The 23233-nt window shown below is 39.3% G+C and overlaps 1 protein-coding gene across 7 annotated transcripts in view; it reads right to left on the bottom strand.

Moving 5' to 3' along the window:
- NBEA (neurobeachin) overlaps positions 1-23233 on the bottom strand; it is a 752331-nt gene that overhangs the window by 432226 nt on the left and 296872 nt on the right. For 6 of the 7 annotated variants that reach the window (XM_077159019.1, XM_077159015.1, XM_077159017.1 and 3 more), the window contains exon 31: positions 1885-2039. In XM_077159019.1, coding sequence (XP_077015134.1) covers positions 1885-2039 — 155 coding nt within the window. The remainder of the gene's footprint in view (positions 1-1884; positions 2040-23233) is intronic. The other variant, XM_077159016.1, reaches the window with a different exon arrangement.

The raw sequence follows: 23233 nt of genomic DNA, 5'->3' as shown, positions 1-23233 counted from the left end.
TTTATCTTTCTATTGCTATGTTATAAAATTTTAGCTTTTATCCTCAAAGATATAATTATAATGAATTGTCTGAGTTTAAATTTGTAACACTGTAGCATCAAATGCTTATTTTGATAAAAAGAGTGCTAAAGAAGAGCTATAAGTCTACTTGTACCTGGCTTAAAATAGTGAGCTTTCCTCATGCTATGAAGATGCCATTTTAGAACAGACTTTTCTATAGTGCAGAATACATTCTATATAGTTTAAGTACATTAAATAGCCATGGAGTTGAGGGACATCTAGTGTTCCTAAATATTATATCTTACGCTATTTTCCATCACACTGAAATGAACTGCTTAATGGGATTTCCACTACAACATTTACACAGCATCTATGTGTCAACCATATATATATATATATTTATACACACAAACACATAGTGTTATAATTTATACATATAAATATACATATTTATTTCTAAGGAGGATGTTTATTGTAGTACATGTTATATTTCATTACACTATTAGTAGAATTCTCACTACCATTACTTCCTATATCTATTATTAATTCTTAAAATAAATATTAAAAGAAAATATTATGACTTGTCTCATACAAAGACAAAAAGCAGTGACATAGTTTTTCAATTACCTATCCCTTAATAAAGATGAGTAGTTATTCAATAAACATCATCCAATATAGAGTAGATTTTCTTACTATACTGGCATAATATAGAAACAAAATATTTCTTGAATATTTATTTTGGTAAAAGAGAAACACTTTTTCCTCTTACTAAAAAGCAGAATGCACATAAAGAAAAAGATTGGAAAGACTTTATTTAACGTCTTCAGACAAGCCAGATATAAACATTTATTCAGACTATAGATAAACCAAAGATGTTATGTTCTTTATCCAAAATGTAATTAATGATGTTTATTTGCTAATATAAATATGTTTGACAGAGTATATTCTACTTACTACAACCCCCAAAATGTGTTGTTCATGACAAGTCAGACTCAGGTCGTATGATAAGCAAGAAAGGTATAGAAAGACAAAGAAGAGCTAGGAAAGTAATAGAAATTGGGGGAATCTGGGCATAGGAATGGACGGAAGAGGTCAAGGCTACACGGCTTGGAGAAGAGAAGGCTACTATGGCCAGGGAGAAAAGTCAGGGGCCATCTTGCGTTGTGTAAATACCTAAAATGGAATCACAAAGATTTGGGTGAGGATTTATTTGACTAATAATCAACAGGAACATTTCTGGAAATTTACAAAAAAAAAAAGTTATTACAGGCAGGCTTTTAAAATTTGTAGTGATTTGGAATTTTCTCTTCCTAAAATCATGAGGAAAAGTTGGATAATGAACCGGATACAACTGCAATCTAATTATATAAATGAATTCGAGTCTCACCCTGGTTCCTATTCGCATGCACTTTTTAGGGGTTCAACCAAGAAGACCATGAGGTGTCACTCAGTCTACGCCACTAAATGCATTTTCTGTCACTGACATTTTTAATAAACTTTGCAACTTATGATATGATTTACTAATTTTTACATATCAAACTTCAGTGTTCAAATTATCTTTTACTTTTGCTCCCCCAAATATCTTTCATTATTCAAGTTTTACTCTGAAAGGAAATAGCCCTCTGTGTTTTGAGAAGCTTCAAAACAAAACTAATGGTGTCCTCTCAAATGGCCACTAAAAAATGTGCCCTAGACCTACAGAAAAATTCTGCAAATTGGTAACATAAAGTATAAATCTCTTAAAGATTAAGCCAATCTTAACTAATCAGGGTATTTAAAGTTTTTAAGATCAAATAAGCAGGAAAACAAAATAAGCAGGAAAATGAAGATATAGAAAACAGAAAGAAAAAGATGAGGTATCACAAAAATATAGAAGGACAATACCTGTTGTATTAATCATACTTTTTGGTGTAGCTCCAGTGGCAGCGAATATGTTTGGGGCGCTGCTTGTGGGCAGCCCGGTGCCCGCGGCTGCGGCTCCGACGGTGGTCACGGCCAGCGCCCCCGGGGGCGGCTTCTTCACAGGCACCACGACGCTCCTGCAGGGACAGGTGGGTAAGACTGACGCGCATGGGGAGAAGGCGGCCTGCCAGGGCAGCACAGCGCGAACCCAGCTTCCGGCCGGCTGTTCCTCTAGCTCCCGAGCACAGCCACATGCATGGACTTCAGGTGTAAATAGCACCTGTACAGCCACTGTGACTCACTGGGCAAGGATTCCTGGGGTGGGGAAAACTGTCCTAAGCTGGCATGTGCACGACAATCAGCAGTCTGGACTCCTAGAAAAACGTGTGTGCAAATCAGCTTACTTTACCTGTGCACAGACAGTTTCCTGGGAGAGAATAAATGTCCATCTACATGCCATATTTGTCATGTGCAAAGTATTCAAACATAAAGGCATTTGAAAATCAAATTCTAAACCTTCTCTATAGTAAAGCAAAAAGTTAAACCAGCATGTGATGGCACAATGAGGTTATACCTTATTTTTCCGAACAAAATCATATTTCTTTTCATCGCACGAATGACATTATAATGCTATAAAAGAGAACTGAGCTCATAGTACACTTTTGGTTACAGATCAATTCAGCTTTTAAGCCTTAACATTTTTAACATGAGTTCATTTTCTTTCGTATTTCTTTAGAGTATTTTAATGAATTTCATTAAAAAAAATGTCTGAACTTGAAATTGTGTTAAATTTAATAAATGTGACTATTGGACTACAGATGTGAGTAAATATAAAAATATTTGTATTTCCTTGCAGTGAAACATCACTCACCTCAAAGTTTACAGAACTACAAACTTCACTTAAAAAGCATCACCCAGGCATTATTCAACCATCATTGAATTCACTTATCTAGGAAACAGATGTATGAAATCTTCCAAGTGCAAATGTACTGCTGTAAAATTGGTTGGCAGTACAAAGTATCCAACCTGAACTAAGTCTTTGTAATACATCCATATTTTAGAATTTTCCCATGAAAAATCTCTACTTAAAGGAAACTATGTTAATGGCTTTTTCTTAAATAAGTCTGTCTTAAAATTCCTTGATAGCAATGTTAAATTTTTTCTTCAAAGAAACCGTTTTTGAGAATATTTCCGTGATTTGAGTCTTCAATGTTAAAATCCAATTGTATAATACCTATTATTCTCAGTTTTAGACATATTTAAACAACTTTTTGCATGATAAAAGGTATTAGAACCTTAATTTTCTTCATTCTAAAAAAACAAAAAGTAAAAGGCCTGCGCCACTTTCTTCATTATCTCTTCTGGATACGTCCTACTTTCCTCCCTATGGGTAGAGTTAACGTCCACGAGACCCACTGTGAACTGTCAACTATCTTGCTAAGCTGCCGAGAGCTCTGCTCCGGTTTCGGAGCCCGCACAGCCGCTCCTCCTCTGTTCTTGCTGCTTCTCAGCCTAAGGCCGCATGGGCTGTGGCAGGAACCTAAGACGCAGGAGGACACAGGCCTGAGAACCAGCTGACCCCAAGCTGTGGATCGCAGATCCCACCCTCGCTGTAAAACCCAAGCTCTTCGCCACTCGAGCTGCGAAGGGTAAAAGCCTCTCAGGGGACCTTCCGATGATGAAGAGGCATTGTCAGTTATGAGGTGTCTTATAAATGTTAATAACTGTTACCATTACGGAAGCTGAAATAATCATCTCCCTACAGGATATAAGGTTATAATACCATGTAAGGATAAAAAAAAGGAAGATACTAATATATTTCTGGTTTACCATCAAAACTCCCGCCTGAACTTGTAAACCATGTGCCTTGCACTGCCTCATCAGTGGCCTTGCAAGAACACAAACTTATCATTTCTGGATTGGAAAAGTGGGCATTAGTGAAAGCACAACCCTTTCCCTGCACATCTCTCATGAAGTCCTACAGGTGAAGTGAAGGCACAGGCTGACGGACAGGCTGTGAGCGGCTCTGTAGTCGGTGCACAAGCTACTACAGGAGACCCTGAAGACACCGTCACCACCACTGAGCAGAAACACCCACAACAGACCACCGCAGGCTTCTCGTCAAGTATAGAGGCCACTGAGGGCGCCTGGTTCCGTCTGAGAATGGGCGGAAAGAGGGAAGTTCACAAAGCCGAGCTGATCCGACAACTGGCCGGTGAAAGAGACTCCCTGGGTCCTGCTGGGTCTCTCCTTTCTCCAGGGAGACCTGGAGCACTCACCGCAGGCACAGGTGGAGAGACGGGGACCACGGAGCGAGCCAAGCCACACGGCACCCTCACACACTCCCGGGCTGGCGGTGGACAGCGGGACTTGACACTCTCAGCCCCACAGACCGAGGTCCTTCCACACAGAGCCTGGGCACCACCAGACCCATCAGACCCCAGCAGATTCTCTGCTGACGTGCTCACTGCCCAACCCCAGCCCAGGGGGTGGCGGCTCTCAGCACTGGACACCTGCGGCCTCGACCGCATTGCACCTGGTTGGGCTCCGGTCCAGCAGGGATGGCGGCTCTCGGCCCACAGACACCTGCAGACCTGGCTGGCTTACACTTGGCTGGGCTCTGGGCGGAATTAGTTAGGAAGAGGTGGGCCTGAGGGGACGGGGTGGCCAATAGTGCCACCTGCTGGGAAGAAGCCGGAAGGGCAGTCTGGCAAACCGCCTCTCTCCTAGCCTTTAACAGCTCTCCAATTAGAGCTGCACCTCCTGTCTGGCATCCCCGCCTTGGTTTAGGGGAAATTACTGAGAAATTAGGTACAAAAGGAGGCCTTCAAAACATACCCGCACAATTATAAAATCTTAGGATGAGCGAGGGAAATCAACTTTCAAAATAACCTTATCAAGATAATCAGATACTGCAGTCAACAGAAAACATGAACATACAAGAAAATATGGCCAAGGCAAATGGCCAAATTAAAACACTGGAAGAGACACGTTATTTGGAACAACTCATCAAAGATGTTCATACAAATTTCCTAGCAGTTCAATGGGACGCCTAAAGACATAAAGGGCATCAATAAAAAGCCTAAAGAACATAAAGAAGAACCTAAAAGAATAAATAGAAAACGCAGATCTTATTAAAATGAAAGATCCTATATATCAAATTAAAAATATACTAGACACACAATAGCAGATCTGAAAAGACAGAAGAAAGAATGAGCGAATACAAGTCAGGACTCTCATTCTAAACTCGAACCTACGAAAGGACAAATGGTGAAAAGAATGGAAACATCTGAAAGGGATCGCAGGGAAATGGAGAACATGAACCAACCCGGGCGCCCCAGAAGGAGAAGGGCTAGGAAGAGCCTATGAAGGGAGAACTGGGGAAAACTTCCTAACACTTATAAAAGACATGAATATGCAAATCAAAAAAGCCCAAAGACCTCCAAATAACACAAACCCAAACACACACCCCGAAACATGCAGTAAACAGATGTGAAATGCTGAAGAGAAGCAGACCGTCCTAGAAACAGCCAGAGAAAACCAGCTCCCCATGCACAAGGGAAGCCACATAACCGGGTTCTGACGACCAAACAGGCACCATGGAGACAAGAAAGCAGCGCTATGATATATTTAAGCTTCTGTAGGAGAAAAATTTCCAGACAAAAACTCTGTATCAAGCTAAGTTGTGGTTCAAAACTGAGGGGGAGGGCAGGCCACGGTGGCCCAGCAGGCGGACTTCTCCCTGCACGCGGGCTCGATTCCCGGTGCCCGCCCGTGCAGAACAGAGGGCGGGAGGGACGATGGCCCAGCGCGTCGCAGTGAGGTCACTCCTGCCCCGTGAAGCAAGAGAGGAGACGGGAGCAGGTCCCAGGGTGTGAGTGAACTAGGAGGGGCTCTAGGCAGTTTCGGGGAGCAAGCGGGTCGGGTGGCCGACCGGGATCCCCCCTGGGCGGGCTGCCATGCAGCGGGGAGGTGTGGTAGGAGGGAACTGACCTCCTCAGCTCCAGCCTGCACAGCTGCTGGCCGGGGAGACCTCCCACGTGGCTGCGGTGGGCAGTGCCTGCGGGGAGCCTGGAGCCCGGAGGCCGGCGGTCAGGCCTCGGGTGGGGGGAGTGCAGGAATAGCCGTCCGCAGTCCAGATGTCTGGCAGGGCCACAGCACTGCAGATCAGCGGATCCCCCACCTGCTGGTCAGCTCCCCAGACACCCCTGCCCAGCAGGTGGACCTCGAGTAGCCCAAGAGGGGCGGGGCTAAGGGAGGAGGAGACGAGTGCGCCATCTGCTGTGGAGACGCGTAAGTGCAGGTCAGCAGCACAAGGCAGGGAGGGGGGAGCTTGAGGGAGGAGGAGCCCCATGGTCGCCACCTGCTGGGCAGAAGCAGTAAGTGCAGGCAAGAGAACTACCTGCCTAGGTCCTTTTTAGTACTTCATTTTTCCTTAATATTACTTACTCTTTGCACCCCTTTTAAAACATATTCTTTCTATCAGTAATAATTGCCCTCCACTGGTTTTGAAAATTTTTAGATATCTCATTTATTATATTTTTATCCATTTTCTATTTTATTTCAAATATTATTCCATTTCATTTATTTTTCTTATTGCTATTATTATTTTTCTCTTAAATTTTCTCTCCCTCTGGTAGACACCAGCCTGAATTCACTCCCAGTAAATCTGTGGGTGTCCCCTTTTGATTCTGGGGCCTACGACTGTTGAGGTACATTTTGTGGTGGTTCTTGTTTTTGTTTATATTTTTATTCTATTATTACTTCACTTTATTATTATCTTTTTTTCTTTTCTTGTTCTTTCCATGTGTATGTTTCTAAGTGCACAGGCTGGGAGTTGAGCCTGGGTATCCCATGCGCTGGACAGTCACCCTGCCACTGGAGCACCTGTGCACACCAGCCTAGCTTATAATAGATAGTTAAGTTGAATCGTCCCCTACATGAGATCCAGAACTTGATTTGGCAGAGAATAACTGACAAAGTATAAAAAGAAACATTCAGCAAAAAGTAAATAGATAAAAACCTTAGAAAAGCGAAGGAAACCAACTTGCAAAATAACCATATCTAGATAATCAAATGCCCAAAACACAACAGAAAATCACAAAGCACATGAAGATACAAGCAGAAATGGCCCAGCCAAATGACTAAATCAAAATACCAGAGAGGACAAAGAATATGGAACAACTACTCAAGAACACTGATAAAGAAATAAAGGATATCAGGAAGACACTAGAGGAGCATGTGCTGGTTTGGAAGGATATACATGTCCTAGAAAAGCCATGTTTTAATCTAAATCCCATTTCATAAAGGCAGAATAATCCCTATTCAATACTATATGTTTGAAACTGTAATCAGATCATCTCCCTGGAGATGTGATTTAATTAAGAGTGGTTGTTAAACTGGATTAGCTGACAAAATGTCTCCACCCATTTGGGTGGGTCTTGATAAGTTTCTAGAGTCCTGTAAAAGAGGAAACATTTTGGAGAATGAAAGCGATTTGGAGAGAGCAGAGAATGCTGCAGCACCACAAAGCAGAGAGCCCACCAGCCAGCTATCTTTGGAGATGAAGAACGAAAACACCTCCCAGGGAACTTCATGAAACTGGAAGCCAAGAGAAGACGCTAGCAGATGACGCCGTGTTCGCCATGCACCTTTCCAGATGAGAGAGGAACCCTGACTATGTTCGCCATGTGCCTTCTCACTTGAGAGAGAAACCCTGAACTTCATTGGCATTCTTGAACCAAGGTATCTTTCCTTGGATGGATGCCTTTGATTGGACATTTCTATAGAGTTGTTTTAATTGGGACAGTTTCTCGGCCTTAGAACTGTACACTAGCAATTTACTAAATTATCATTTTTAAAAGCCAATCTGTTTCTGGTATATTGCATTCTGGCAGCTAGCAAAATAGAAGAGAGCATGAAGAAGAATTTGGGAGGTTAAACAGAAAAATAGCAGATCTCACAGAAATGAAAGATAGAGAAGATCAAACAAGAAATATACTAGTGACACATGATAGAAGACTCAAAGAAGCAGTAGGAAAAATAAGTGAGGTAGAAGATACAAAATAGAACTGGAGCACACAAAAGAACAAATGGCAAGAAAGATGGAAAAATACAGGTGGATCTTAGGGAAATAATGGACAACAAACGGTGCGCAAATATAAGAATTATTGGTGTCCCAGAGAAGAAGAGAAGAGAAAGGTTGGGAAAATTAGTTGAAGATATAATATGAGAAAACTTCCCAGCCCTTATAAAAGAAATGAATATGCAACTCAAAGAGGCCCAGCGAATTCCAAACAGAATGAATCTGAACAAGCCCACTCCAAGACACATGCTAATCAGACTGTCAGGTGCTGAGGAGAAAGAGAAGGTCCTGAAAGCAACATGAAAATATCAACCTACTACACATAAGGAAAGACGCCTAAGACGGACTTTAGACTACTCAATAGGTACCATGCAAGCAAGGAGTGGTATGATATTTTTAAGATCTTGAAAGAGAAAGACTTTCAACCAAGAATTCTTAATCCACCCAAGTTATCCTTCAAAACTGAGGGAGAGGGGCTTCTAGGAAGATGGCCAACTATAGTAGGCCGAGATTAGCCCTGTGCCATGGAAAAGTTAGAGAAGGGACAGGAGGGCAACTGAGGCGGTGATTTGGGACTGCGGCTGACCTGGGAGAGCCTTTTCCACCACATAGGGCAGCCCTGTTTGCAGAGGCCAAGGGACTGAAAGGCAGAAAGCTGGAGCTTGTCCTGGAGGCACGCAGCCCACGGGAGTGCACGGACGGGACCCGGGGACTAGGAAGGCAGCCAGGCCGCGCTCCTTGGGTGCACTACCCTCACCAGCGCAGCCCTGTGACCGACTCACCCCACACCCCACACACCTGAACCCCCTCACCTGCCCCCATTCCCTGTGCTCCAGGAGCCCCCACCCCACCAGCCCCCAGTGCACGTACCTGCCCCCCACCCCCACCCCAAGTGCAGCCCAGCCCACCTCTCCTGCACCCCTTCGGAGCACTCCCTCCAACTCCTCGGTCCTGCCAGGCTGTTGGCAGCCCATAGAAGTTGCGGGCACTAAACTCCATACCCAGTCTAACCCTGCCCTGGCCCATAGTGTCGCACAGCCTCACCCTGGCAAATTAACGACCAAATTCAAACACCTACACAGACATTAGAACAACTAATCAAAGAAGTTCACACAACTCTAGTTAATAAAATAAGTGGGGTAGTAAATGACATGAAGACAGTAGAACAGCACAAAGAGGAGAATCTGAAAGAATCAACAGAAAAATAGCGAAGATCATAGAGATTTCAGACTCTGTTAACCAAATAAAAAACATATTAGAGGCACACAACACCAGATTTGAAGAGACAGAGGGAAGAATAAGTAATATAGAAGACAGGATAACTGACTTCAAAGACTCCAAACACAAAATGGTAAAAAAGATAGAAAAAATTCAATTGGAACTCAGGGACATGACAGACAAAACAAAGTGCACAAATATAAGAATCACTGGTGTCCCAGAAGGAGAGGAGAGGTGTGAAGGGCTAGGAAGAGTAGCTGAGGATATAATGGGGGAAAACTTCCCAACCCTCATAAAGGATATAAATATACAAGTCAAAGAAGCCCAAAGAACTCCAAACAGAATAAATCCAAATAGGCCTTCCCCAAGGTAAATACTATTCAGTCTGTCTAATGTTGAAGAGAAGAAGAAAATCCTGAAAGTGGCAAGAGAAAAACAATCTATTACATACAAGGGAGATCAAATAAGACTGAGCTGAGACTACTCAACTAGCACCCTGGAGGTGAGAAGACAGTGGTATTAGGTATTCAAGATCCTGAAAGAGAAAGACTTACAGCCAAGAATTCTGTACCCAGTCAAATTATCCTTTAAAATTGAGGGAGAGATTAAAGTTTTCACAGACAAAGAAGTCCTGAGAGAATTTGTCAACAAGAGACCAGCCCTAAAAGAAATAGTAAAAGGAGTTCTGCCGGCTAAAAAAAGAAGATAAGAGAGAGAGGTTCAGAGGAGGGCACAGAATAAAAGAGTATCACTAAAGGTAATTTAAAGATTACAAAGAGAAAGAGGGAGAAGAATATAAAGATCTTACAAATAAATAAGATAAGATGGAAGACTGAAGAAATGCCTTTTCAGTAATGACTTTGAATGTTAGACTAAATTTATCAATTAAAAGATACAGAATGGCAGAATGAATTAAGAAACATAATCTAGCTATATGCTGCTTATAAGAGACTCAGATTATACACAAAGATACAAATAGATAGAAAGTGAAAGGATGGAAAAAGATGTTCCACGCAAGTTGTAAACAAAAGAAAGCAGGAGTAGCTATACTAATATCGGACAAAACAGACTTTAGATGTGCAGACAACATAAGAGACAAAGAAGGACACAATATACTAATTAAAGGGTCAATTCACCAAGAAGATATAACAATCATAAATGTTTATGCTCCCAATCAAGGAGCACCAAAGTACATGAGACAGACATTGACAAACTGAAGGGAGCGACAGATATTACAACAATGACAGCAGGAGACTTCAATACACCACTCTCCTCTATAGACAGAGCAACCAGAGAGGTCAACAAGGAAACAGAGAAGTTAAATAACCTGATAAATGAATTAGACCTAACAGACATATATAGGTCACTGCACCCCACAGCACAAGGGTATATTTTCTTCTCTAGGGGCTCATGGAATATTCTCCAGGATAGATCACATACCGGGGCACAAAACAGGTCTTTATAAATTTAAAAACACTGAAATTATTCAAAGCACTTTCTCTGATCACAATGGAATGAAGCTGGATCTGAATAACCACCAAAGAATGCAAGCATTCACAAATATATGGAGATTAATTAACATACTCTTAAACAACCAGTGGCTCAAAGAAGAAATCGCTAGAGAAATGAGTAGCTATCTGGAGATGAATGAAAACAAAAATAAAACTGATGAGAGCATATGGGATATGGCAGAAGCTATGCTGAGAGGGAAATTTACTGCCCTAAATGCCTATATTAAAAAACAAGAAACAGCAAAACTCAAGGACTTAATAGCACATCTGTAGGAACTTGAGAATGAACAGCAAACTAACCCCAAAGCAAACAGAGGAAGAGAATTAACAAAGATTAAAGCAGAGATAAATGAATGGAAGAACAAAAGAACAAAAAGAATCAATACAATCAAAAGCTGGTACTCTGAGAAAATCAATAAAGTTGATGGGCCACTAGCAAGACTGACAAAGAAAAAAAGAGAGGATACAAATAAACAAAATCAGAAATAAACAAAATAAACAAAAGCAGAAATGAGAAGTGGTGCATTACCACAGACCCTGAAGAAATAAATCATAAGAGGATACTATGAACAACTATATGCCAACAAACTAGACAACTTAGATGAAATGGGCAAATTCCTGGAGATGCACAACCTACAATGAATCAGGAGTAAATAGAAGATCTCAACAAACCAATCACAAGTCATGAGATTTAATCAGTCATCAAAAATCTTCCTGCACAGAAAAGCCCAGGACCAAATGGCTTCATAGGGGAATTTTATCAAACATTCCAAAAAGAGCTATCAATCCTGCTCAAACGTTTCTAAAAATTGACGTAAAAGGAACTCTACATAACTCGTTTTATGAAGCTAATATCATTTTAATACCAAACCAGGTAAAGATGCAATAAGAAAGGAAAACTAGAGGCCAATCCCCCTAATGAACATAGATGCAAAAATTCTCAATAAAATATTACCAAATCGAATCCAACCACCATTAAAAAAATTATACACCATGACCAAGTATGGCTTGTAACAGGAATGCAAGGATACTTCAACACAAGAAAATAAATTAATGTAATACAGCATATTAACAAATCAAAAGGGAAAAATCACATTATCTTGGTTGATGCTGAAAAAGCATTCGACAAAATTCAGCATCAGTTTCTGATAAAAACACTCCAAAAGACAGGAATCAAAGGTAACCACCTCAATATAACAAAGGGAATACATGAAAAATCGACGGCCAGCATCGTACTCAATGGAGTGAGACTAAAAGCCTTTCCCCTAAGCTCAGGAACGAGACAAGGATGCCCACCACTATTATTCAACACTGTGCTAGAAGTTCTAGCTAGAGCAATCAGACAGGACAAAGAAATAAAAGGCATCCTAATTGGAAAGGAAGAGGTGAAACTCTCATTATTTGCAGATGATATGATACTATACTTGGAAGATCCTGAGAAATCTACAGCAAAGTTATTTGAGCTAATACACAATTTCACCAAGGTGGTGGGATACAAAATTAATGTGCAGAAATCAGTAACATTTCTATACACAAGCAATAACCTAACTGAGGAGTCAGTTAAGGAAAAAATTCCATACAAAACAGTGACTAAAAGAATCAACTACTTAGGAATGAACTTAACTAGGGATGTAAAAGACTTGTACACAGAAAACTACAAAACATTGATAAAAGAAATCAAGGGAGATCTAAATAGGTGGAAAGATATTCCCTGCTCATGGATAGGGGGGATAAAAATAGTTAAGATGTCAATTCTCCCCAAATTGATCTACAGATTCAACACAGTACCAATAAAATTCCAACAACCTACTTTGAAGATTTGGAAAAGCTAACTACCAAATTCATCTGGAAGGGAGAGAGACCCCGAATAGCTAAAGCATCCTAAAAAAAGAATGAAGTGGGAAGATTAACACTCCCTGACTTTAAAACCTTTTATAGAGCCACAGTGGTCAAAGCGGCATAGTACTGGCAGAAAGACACAAGCACTGACCGCTGGAACTGAACTGAGAGTGCAGAACAGACCACCAGATCTATGGTGAACTGAGTTTTGACAAGGCCCCCAAATGCTCTGAACTGGGACAAAACAGTCTTTTCAGTAATTGGACATGGAAGAACTGGATAGCAATAGCCAGAAGAATGAAAGAGGACCCCTATCTTACACCCTACACAGAAATTAACAAATTTATTTAGGATCAAACACCTAAATAAAAGAACTAGCACTAGAATAAAGATTCTAGAAATATTGTAGGGAAACATCTTCAAGACCTAGTAACAGGAGGTAGCTTCCTAATCTTTACACCCAAAGCACAAGCAGCAAAAGAAAAAATAGATAAATGGGATCTCCTCAAAATCAAATGCTTCTGCACCTCAAAAGACTTTGTCACAAAAGGTGAAAAGGGAGCCAACTCAACTGGAGAAAATATTTGGAAATCACATATTGGACAAAGGTTTGATTTCTTGTATATACAAAGAAATCATACAACTCAACAACAAAAGAACAGACAACCCAATAATAAAATGGGCTAAAGACATGAATGAGCATTTTTCTGAAAAGCAAATACAAATGGCTCAAAAGCACATGAAGAGATGCTCATTTTCACTGGCTATAAGGGAAATGCAGATCAAGACTACAATGAGATACCACCTCACACCTATAAGAATGGCTGCTATTAAACAATCAGGAAACGATAAATGTTGGAGAGGATGTGGAGAAACTTATGCACTGCTGGTGGGAATGTATAATGGTGCAACCCACTATACATTTGTTTGTGTATAGTGTTTGGTGGTTCCTTAGGAAACTAAATATCTAGTGGCCCTATGACCCAGCAATAGCACTACTTGGTATATACCCAGGAGAGCTGAAAGCAATGAGATAAAGACATCTGCACACCAATGTTCATAGCAGCATTATCACAATTGCCAAAAGATGGAAACAAACCAAATGCCCATCAACAGACGAGTGGATCAACAAAATATGGTATCTACACAATATGGAATATTATGCAGCAGTAAGACAAAATGACATCCTGATGCACATGACAAGATGGATGAGCCTTGAGGACATAACACTGAGTGAAATTAGCTGGACACAAAAGGGTAGATACTGTATGATTCCACTTCTATGACCAGCATAAAGGTATAACCAGAGATTTATAATGCAGAATACAGGGAACTTAGAGACACATAGAAGCTGTAGATGCAAGAACAGTTAGCTAACGAGGTTGAACTCCAGTGTAAGGGAATAGATGGGAGTGAGGGTGGTTCTCTAGTGGGTCCATAAGCAATATCACCATATTGAAGATGAACAAGCTTGAAAGGGGTTGTATAGACCTACGTGTCTCAGTGACTCACACTAGAAATATGAATTAGTTCTTGCAAGAATTACTTCAAAGGTATGATTCTTGTATAAAGAGTGTCTAAGTCCACAGTACAGGGAGAAAACTGCTATTGCACACTATGAGCTATGTTCAAAAGGAAGCCATCAGCACTACCACAGCAACAGCAGAGGTAAATAATGGGTGAGGGACAAGAGTTAAGAGGAGGTTCCGATTTCCTATTTGGTGAGGGTGTGTATATTGGTTTTCTTTCTCTTGGGGCAATGAAATTATCTAAAATTGAGAGTTTTCATGGACTGTGTAGTTTGGGACCTCTACGTGATGCCAAATGAATGCAGGTGGCTGAAGGATGCTCTGACAGAGAAGTAGATTGGCGAACAATGGCATATACTTATGAATGAAGGTTGTGCTGCTACAGAAAAGATGGTCATGAGGCATGCGACGATGTGAATGAACATGTGGGACATTTGGTGAGACAAGATAAGCCAGAAACAAAAGAACAAAAATGGTATGGTCACCTGTAGAAAATGCTTATAAGAAAACAGGGGCCAGATTGTAAGCTTTTAGAGCAGACACATTAAGTCCAGAGTGGTGATTATTATTTCTGGATTTTGAGAAGCTGTTTTATATATATAACCTGATATTTAGAGATAAGAATGAAACTGAACAGGTTGGGGTTACAGTAATTCAGAATATAGGGGTAAGGAAGATGGTGTCTATATTTTAGAAACACACATATTCTTTGAAAACAAAGGAAGAAAGGTGAATTTGTTCTGGAACTGAACTTTTCTGTAGTGTATACTCTAATTCAATCTATTTGTATAGCTCATTTGAACAACTGAAACACAGGGAGCCCAGAATAAAAAAGAGATTCTTTAATCCTGTATAGATTATTGTAATGCCTGGAAACATCCTAGAGTATAGTAAGCAGATAATCAAAAAGTATTGGCAAAGACCCCTGAGGGAACTCCTGAAAGACTATGGAAACTATTAAACCTTACCAAATCAGGGAATCCCCTGATACTGTGCCAAACCTTAGGGCTATCCAAATCAATAGGCCATGCCCTCTATCATGAGGCTTACTCTTGTGAAGCTTATGTAGGTAGCAAAGAAGCTTAGACTACCTAAAGGCATACCTAAAAGTTACTTCTGGAGGACCGCTGTGGTTGCACAGATGTGGCCTCAATCTCTCTAAGCCCAACTCCGCAAGTGAAATCATTGCCCTCCCTGCTATGTGGGACATGACATCCAGGGGTGAAGGCCTCCCTGGCGACGTGGGAGATGACTCCCAGGGATGAATCCAGACCTGGCATCATGGGATCAACAATTCCATCCTGACCAAAAGGGGGAATGATGTGTAGCTAATACAGTATCAGTGGCAGAGAGACCTCAAATAGAGTCGAGAGGCTACTCTGGAGGTTGTTCTTACACAAGCTTCAGGTAGACCTTGCTACCTCTCATACCTGCCAACTCCCAACCAGGACCATTCCAGCCAATCCTAAAGAACACCTAGGGCAATATATAAGATTTCACACGGCTTCCATGCACTAGAGTAATTTTCCAGAAACCTACAACCTCCAGATGGGTCCCTGGTCCAGATAAGTCCTGAAACCTAGCCCAGCCTCTCCAGAACATCAGATAGTTCCATCTCCCTACACCAGATTAGTGACAGCCCCTTCCAATATGAAAAACTTAGAACTGCCATAGCCCAAATACCCTTAAAGCAAGGGACAGAAAGATCAAAGGTGATGGTGGAGTTATACAAAGATTATAGGATTTAACAAATGAATATGATTGCTGAATCCTTAAATTGGTATCTCTTTTAATCTCCAGTATCTTAGAGCAGCTAGAAGTAAAAACCTAAAATTGTGGAATTTTAACCCATGCCAAAATCTGAAATCTGTTCTACAACTAATTCCTGTGCTGTGCTTTGAAATTTATAGATTTTTTGTATACATGTTATTTTTCACTTAAAAAGAAGAAAAAAAGTAGATTGTGGTGATAAAAAAATATTTGAGCCATCTAGTCTCCTATATTCTGGAGCCAGCAGAAGGAAAAATCTGAGAAGACCGTATGATAGCCCATGACAAACTCTGGGATCTGTCCTGTAACTACTTGTTGAAAAGTGCTTTGAAAATCATTACTTTTTTCTTTCTTTGTTTTGTATATGTTATGGCATACAATAAAAAAAGCATAAGAAAAAAATTGAGGGAGAGATTAAAATCTTCAACAATGAAGAACAATTGAGAGAACTAGTCAACAAGAGACCAGCCCTACAAGAAATACCAAAGGGAGCCCTGTCAGGTGATAAAAAAAAGACAGAAGAGGGAGGTCTGGAGGAGGGCACAGAATTTACAAATATGAGTAAAGGTAATTTAGAGGAAAATAATATACAGATTTGACAAAGAAAAACTAAAAAGACAAGATGGTAGAATCAACAACTGCTTTTACAATAATTACTTTGAATGTTAATGGACTAAACTCAATTTAGTTTAAAAGACACAGAGTGACAAAATAGATAAAAAAACACACACACACACACACAATCCATCTATATGCTTTTAAGAAGGGATGCATCTTAGACTCCAGGACACAATTAGATTGAAAGTGAAAGTTTGGAAAAAGATCTTTTATGCAAGCTATAGCTAAAAGAAAGCAAATACCAAAATGGGATAAAGATGATGCAAGAAAAGAAAACTATAGACCAATCTCCCTAATGAGCATACATGCGAAAAATTCTTAAAATACTAGAAATCATATCCAATGCCACATTAGAAGAATTATACATCATGATCAAGTGAGATCCATACCAGGAATGCAAGGGTGGTTCAACATAAAATCAATCAATGTAATATAGCACATTAACAAATCGAAAGGGAAAAATCACAGGATCATATCAATTGATGCTGAAAAAGCATTTGACAAAATTCAGCATCCTTTCCTGATGAGAACACTTCAAATGTTAGGTATTGAAGGAACCTTCCTCAATATCATGAAGGGCATATATGAAAAAAAAAAAAAAAACCCATAGCCAGCGTCATACTTAATGATAAGAAATTGAAAGCATTCCCTTTGAGACCAGGGTGGAGACAAGGATGCCCATCATCATGACTATTATTCAACATTGTATTAGAAGTACTAGCTGGAGCAATTAGACAGGAGAAAGATATAAAAGGTATCCAAACAGGAAGGGAAGAATTAAAACTTTCATTATTTGCAGATGACATGATCCTATACTTAGAAAACCCTGGGAAATCTATAGCAAAACTACATAAGCTAATTAAAAAATTCAGCAAATTAGCAGGATACAAGATTTATGTACAAAAATCAGTAATGTTTCTACACACAAGCAATGACCTATCTGAGGTGACAACTAAGGAAAAAATTCCATTCAGAATAACAACAAGAAGAATTAGGCATCTAGGAAGGAGCCTAACCAGGGATATCAAAGACTTATACACAGAAAACTACAAAAAATTGCTAAAAGAAATAAAAAATGACCTAAATAGATAGGATGATATTCCATGCTCATGGAAAGGAAGGTTGGATATCATCAAGATGTCAATTCTACCCAAACTGATCTACAGATTCAATGCAAGACCAGTAAAAATCCAACAACCTACTTTCAAGACTTGGAAAAACTGGTTATCAAATTTATGTGGAAGGAAAAGAGACCTCAAATAACTAAAAATATGCTAAAAAAGAAGAGTGACCTGGGAGGCTTATCAATTCCTGACTTTAAAGTTTACTATAAAGCCACAGTGGTCAAAACAGCATGGTACCGACCAGTGGCATAGAATCAAAAGTGCAGAGATAGACCACCATATTGATGGGCATTTGATCTTCGATAAGGCCCCCAAATCCACTGAACTGAGACAGAATAGTCTTTTCAATAAATTGGCACAGGAGAACTGGATTTCAACAGCCAAAGGAATGACAGAGGACCCCTACTTTATACCCTATACAAAAATTAATTCAAAATGAATCAGAGACCTAAACATAAGAGCCAGTACCATAAAACTTCTAGAAAAAAAATGTAGAAAAACAAACAACGCAATATAAAATAGGAAGAGGAAATGAATCGGCACTTTTCTGAAGAACAAATACAGATGGCTAAAGAGCACATAAAGAGTTGCTCCCCTTCATTGGCTACAGGAGAAATGCAAATTAAGATGACAATGAGATATCACTTCACACCTATAAGAATGGCTGCTATTAAACAAACAGGAAAATATAAATGTTGGAGAGGATGTGGAGAAACTGGAACACTATAGCAATGCAGATATTTGTAAGAACTTCCTATTTGATATTTTGAGAATATTCAGTTTGGACAGCTGATCAAATGGTATCTAAGTTAGTGTTTAATACTTAGAATTTAAGAACTATGCTATCTGAATTTGTAGATTTTTTTCCTTGTTGCCTTAATTTTAAATTGGTTTGCGAGACTTACTGCCCAAACACATGTTTTACAATGATTACCTGGATACTTTGCTTAAATATGAGCTAGCTGAAATGTTCATTTTTGGTGGTTCCAAGTGTATTGCTTGTTTTCTTACATTAAAAAAAAAATAACAGTGAGGGAGAGATTAAAATATTCACAGGCAAACAAATGTGGAGAGAATGTGTTAACAAGAGACCTGCCCTGCAAGAAATGCTAAAGGGAATTTAGCATTTAGATGAAAAAAAAAGAAAGGAGAGAGGTTTGTAGGAGGACACAGAATCAAATACTATTAGTAAGGGTAACTTAAAGGATAAAGAGACAGAAAGGAAAAAATTATATAGATCTGACAAATAAAAACCAAAGGATAAGATGTAGATTCAACAACTGCCTTTAGAGTAATAACTGAATATTAACAGACTAAACTCACCAATTAAAAGATACAGATTGGCAGAATGGATTAAAAAATATGATCCATCTATATGCTGTTTACAAGAGACTCATCTTAGACTCAAGGATACAAATAGATTGAAGGTGAAAGGATGGAAAAATATTCTATACAAGCAAAAGAAAGCAGGAACAGCTATAATAATAATAAGAACAGACTTTAAATGCTAAGATGCTGTATAAGACAAGGAAGGACACTAGATATTAATAAAAGGAACTACTGACCAAGTAGAAATAACAATTACAAGTTTTGTGCACCCAATCAAGGAGGTCCAAAGTACATGAAGCAAACACTGGCAAAACTGAATGGAGCAACAGCTATATTGCTCCATTATTATTATCAACAATGATAACTGAAGACATTAATCACCACCATCTCTCATAGACAGAACTAGGAAGAGGATCAACAAGCTAAACAATGTGATAAACGAGTCAGACCCAACAGACACATATAATAGGTCACTGCACCCCAAAACACCAGGACATACGTTCTCCTCTAGTGCTCATGGAACACTCTCCAGGAGAGATCATGTGCTGGTGCTCAAAACAAGTCTTAATAAATTTTAAAGGACTTAAATTATTCAAAGCACTTTCTCTGACCACAATGGAACAAAGGTGGAAATCAATAACCATCAAAGAACCCAGTACTTTCCCAAATATATGAAGATTAAATAACACAACTCCAAAACAATCTGAGGGGAAAAGAAGAAGTTGCAAGAGAAATCAGTAATATGGACACAAGTAAAAATCAGAATACAACATATCAGTACTTAAGGGATGCTATAAGCTACACTGACTCAAGAAGCAACAGAAGACCTCAACAAACCAATCACAAATCAAAAGATGGAATCAGTCATCAAAAAATCTTCCTACAAAGAAAAGCCCAGCGCCAGATGGCCTCACAGGGGAATAAACAAAAAGCACTAACACCATTTCTGCTCAAAGTCTTCAAAAAAAACTGAGGTAAAAGGAACACTATCTAACTCATTTTATGATGCTAATATCACTCTAATAACAAAACTGGATAAAGATACTACAAGAAAGGAAAAACTACAGGCCAATATCCCTACTGAATATAGATGCGAAAATTCTCAGCAAAATACTTGCAAATCGAATCTAACAGCACATTAATAAAATTACACACCACGACCAAGTGGGGTTTATTCCAGGCATGCAAGGGTGGCTCATCACAAGAAAATCAATCAATGTAATATAACACATGGACAAACTGAAAGGGAAAAATCATGACTCATCATCTTAATTGATGCTCAAAAAGCATTAGACTAAATTGAAAATCCTTTTCTTATAAGAATAAGGTAGTATTCAAAGTGAACTTCCACACACCATACCAAAGTGTAATAAAGGGCATGTATGAAAAACTCTTATGGGCAGCACCACACTCAATGCTGAGAAACTGAAAGCCTTTCCCCTGAGATAAGCACTGTGACAAGGATGCCCTCTGCCACCACTACTATTCAACATTATACTAGAAGTTCCAGTTAGAGCAATCAGACAAGAAAAGAAATAAAAGCATCCAAATTGGAAAGAAAGTAGCAAAACGTTTATTATGTGCCAATGACATGATCCTATACTTGGAAAATCCTGAGAAATCTGTGACAAAGCTACGTGAGATAATAAACAAATTAAACAAAATGGCAGGATACAAGATTAATACACAAAAATCATAATGTTTCTACACATAAGTAATGACCTAACAGGACACAATTAAGAAAAAAATTCCATTCACAACAGCAACTAAAAGAATCAAGAATCTAGGCATAATTTTAACCAGGAATGTAAAGGACCTGTACACAGAAAACTATATAACATTACTAAAAGAAATCAAAGAAGACCTAAATAGGTAGAAAGATATTCCATGTTCATGGATAGGAAGGTTAAATGTTGTTAGGATGCCAATTCTACTCAATTGCAACACCATTCAAATTCAATGCAATACCAATCAAAATCCCAATAACACACTTTGAAGACTTGGAAAAACTAGTTATCAAATTTATTTGGAACGGAAAGAGACCACAAACAGCCAAAAAAACCTCTTAAAATGAATAAGGAAATGGGAGGACTTAGACTTCCTGAATTTAAGGCTTATTATAAAGCCACAGGGGTCAAAACGGCCTGGTATTGGCACAAAGAGAGACATATTGATCAATGGAATCAAATTGAGACTTCAGAAATATACCACCAGATCTATGGCCAATTGACCTTCGAGGCCCCAATCTCCTGTACTGGGACAGAATGGTCTTTTCAATACATGGGCCTAGGAGAACTGGGTATCCACAACCAAAGGAAGGAATGAAAGAGAACCCCCACCTCACACCCTATACAAAAACTCAATGTAGATCAAAGGCTTAAATGTTAGAGCCAGTACAATAAAACTCCTAGAAGAAAATACAGGGAAATATCTTCAAGGTCTAGTAACAGGAAGTAGCTTATTAGACCTTACATGCAAAGCACAAGCAACAAAAGTAAAAATAGATAAATGGGAACTTTAAAATTATTCTTTGCCTCAAAGAAGTATGTCAAAAACATGAAGATGCAGCCAGCTCAATGGGAGAAACTATTTGAAAACCATATTATCTGATAAGGGTTTGATATTCAGTATATATAAAGAGATCATAGAACTGAACTAAAGAACAAACAACCCAATTACAAAATGGGCAAAAGATAAAAATAGATATTTTCCCACAGAGGAAATACAAATGGCTAAAAAGTACATGAAAAGATGTTCATCTTCGTTAGCTATAAGGAAAATGCAAATCAAAACTGCAATGAAATATCATCTTGCACCTACAAAAATGGCTGCCATTAAACAAACAGGAAACTACAAATGTTGGAGAGGATGTGGAGAAACTGGGACACTTATGCACTGCTGGTGGGAATGTATAATGGTACAGCCACTGTGGAAGACAGTTCAGCAGTTCCTGAGAAAATTAAATATCAAGTTACCCTATGACCTGACAATACTACTACTTGGTATAAACCCAGAAAGCTGAAAGCAGTGTAAAGAACAGACATTTGCACACAGATGTTCATGGTGGCATTATTCACAATTGCCAAAAGATGGAAACAATCCATCAACAGACAAATGGATAAACAAAATGTGGTATAAACGTACAATTGTATATCACACAGCAATGAGGAGGGATGAGGTCCTGAAGAACGTGACAAGATGGATGAGCCTTGAGGACATAATGCTGAGGGAAACAGCCCAGACACAAAAGAATAGATACTGTTTGATTTCACTAATATGAACCCTCTGGAAAATATAAACTTTGAGTCTTAAAATGTAAAATATACGGGATCTAGAGACAAACACTAGCTAGAGAAGGGGGAGCAGTTACATAACATGTTCAGACTAGTTATTGAGGTTGAGCAGGAAAATATGGGAATGGAGAGAGGTGAGGTAGTTCATTAGCAGGTTTAGAAGTAATAGGCCATATTGAAAGTGGATATGATTGAAAGGGATTGTTTAGAGTCATACACCACATCAATAAGCACTACAAATATGAATAAGTTCTTGTATGAAACTTCAAAGGTATAACACGTGTTCAGAGTTAATAATAGAGGGGTTCATATGGGAAAAACTGCTTATTACATGCTTTGGTCTATATTTAACAGGAATACATTAAGGAGAGTTTGGGATTTTATCTTTGGAGCAATGAAAATTGTCTAAAATTGAGTCATGATGATCGTACAACCTGAGGATACTGTGAAACAATGTTTATTTTGGATAGAATATATGCTGTATGAATATACTGCATCAAAATCTGTAGATTCAAAAATATGTTTTTTTTTTTGCACTAGAGAACACTAGAGGTACACCTACTTAGTGTGGTAGGGTAGTGGAACGGGGCAGCCCCACTGGAGCGAGATGCAGTGGAGCCACAGGAGGCTAAATCAAGGATTGCCATAGGGTTAGGCAATCCTCTTACTGGGAATATACTTGGAAGAACAGAAAGCAGGGACTCAAATAGACATCGGCACCCTGATGGTTAAGGTGACATCATTCATGACACCCAATGTCTGGATGTGGCCGAAGGGTACATCAACTGAGAAGCAGAAGGGGGACTGTGGTGTATACATATGATGGAATCATGTGCAGCTGCAGAAAGGAATGAAGTCATGCGGCATGCAACGAGGCGGGGAACCATGAGGGCACCGCGTTGAGCTAAATAAGCTAGAAACAAAAAGACCAATATTTTACAGTCTTGTGGAGAAAATATTTGTAAGAAAATTGGGGACTAGATCGTAAGTTCATGCAACAGTAACATTTACTCCT

Source organism: Tamandua tetradactyla, chromosome 4 (genome assembly GCF_023851605.1).
Source record: "Tamandua tetradactyla isolate mTamTet1 chromosome 4, mTamTet1.pri, whole genome shotgun sequence".
NCBI lineage: Eukaryota > Metazoa > Chordata > Mammalia > Pilosa > Myrmecophagidae > Tamandua > Tamandua tetradactyla.
Note: the sequence above shows the minus strand (reverse complement) of the source record. Positions and strands in the feature narration are given on the sequence as shown.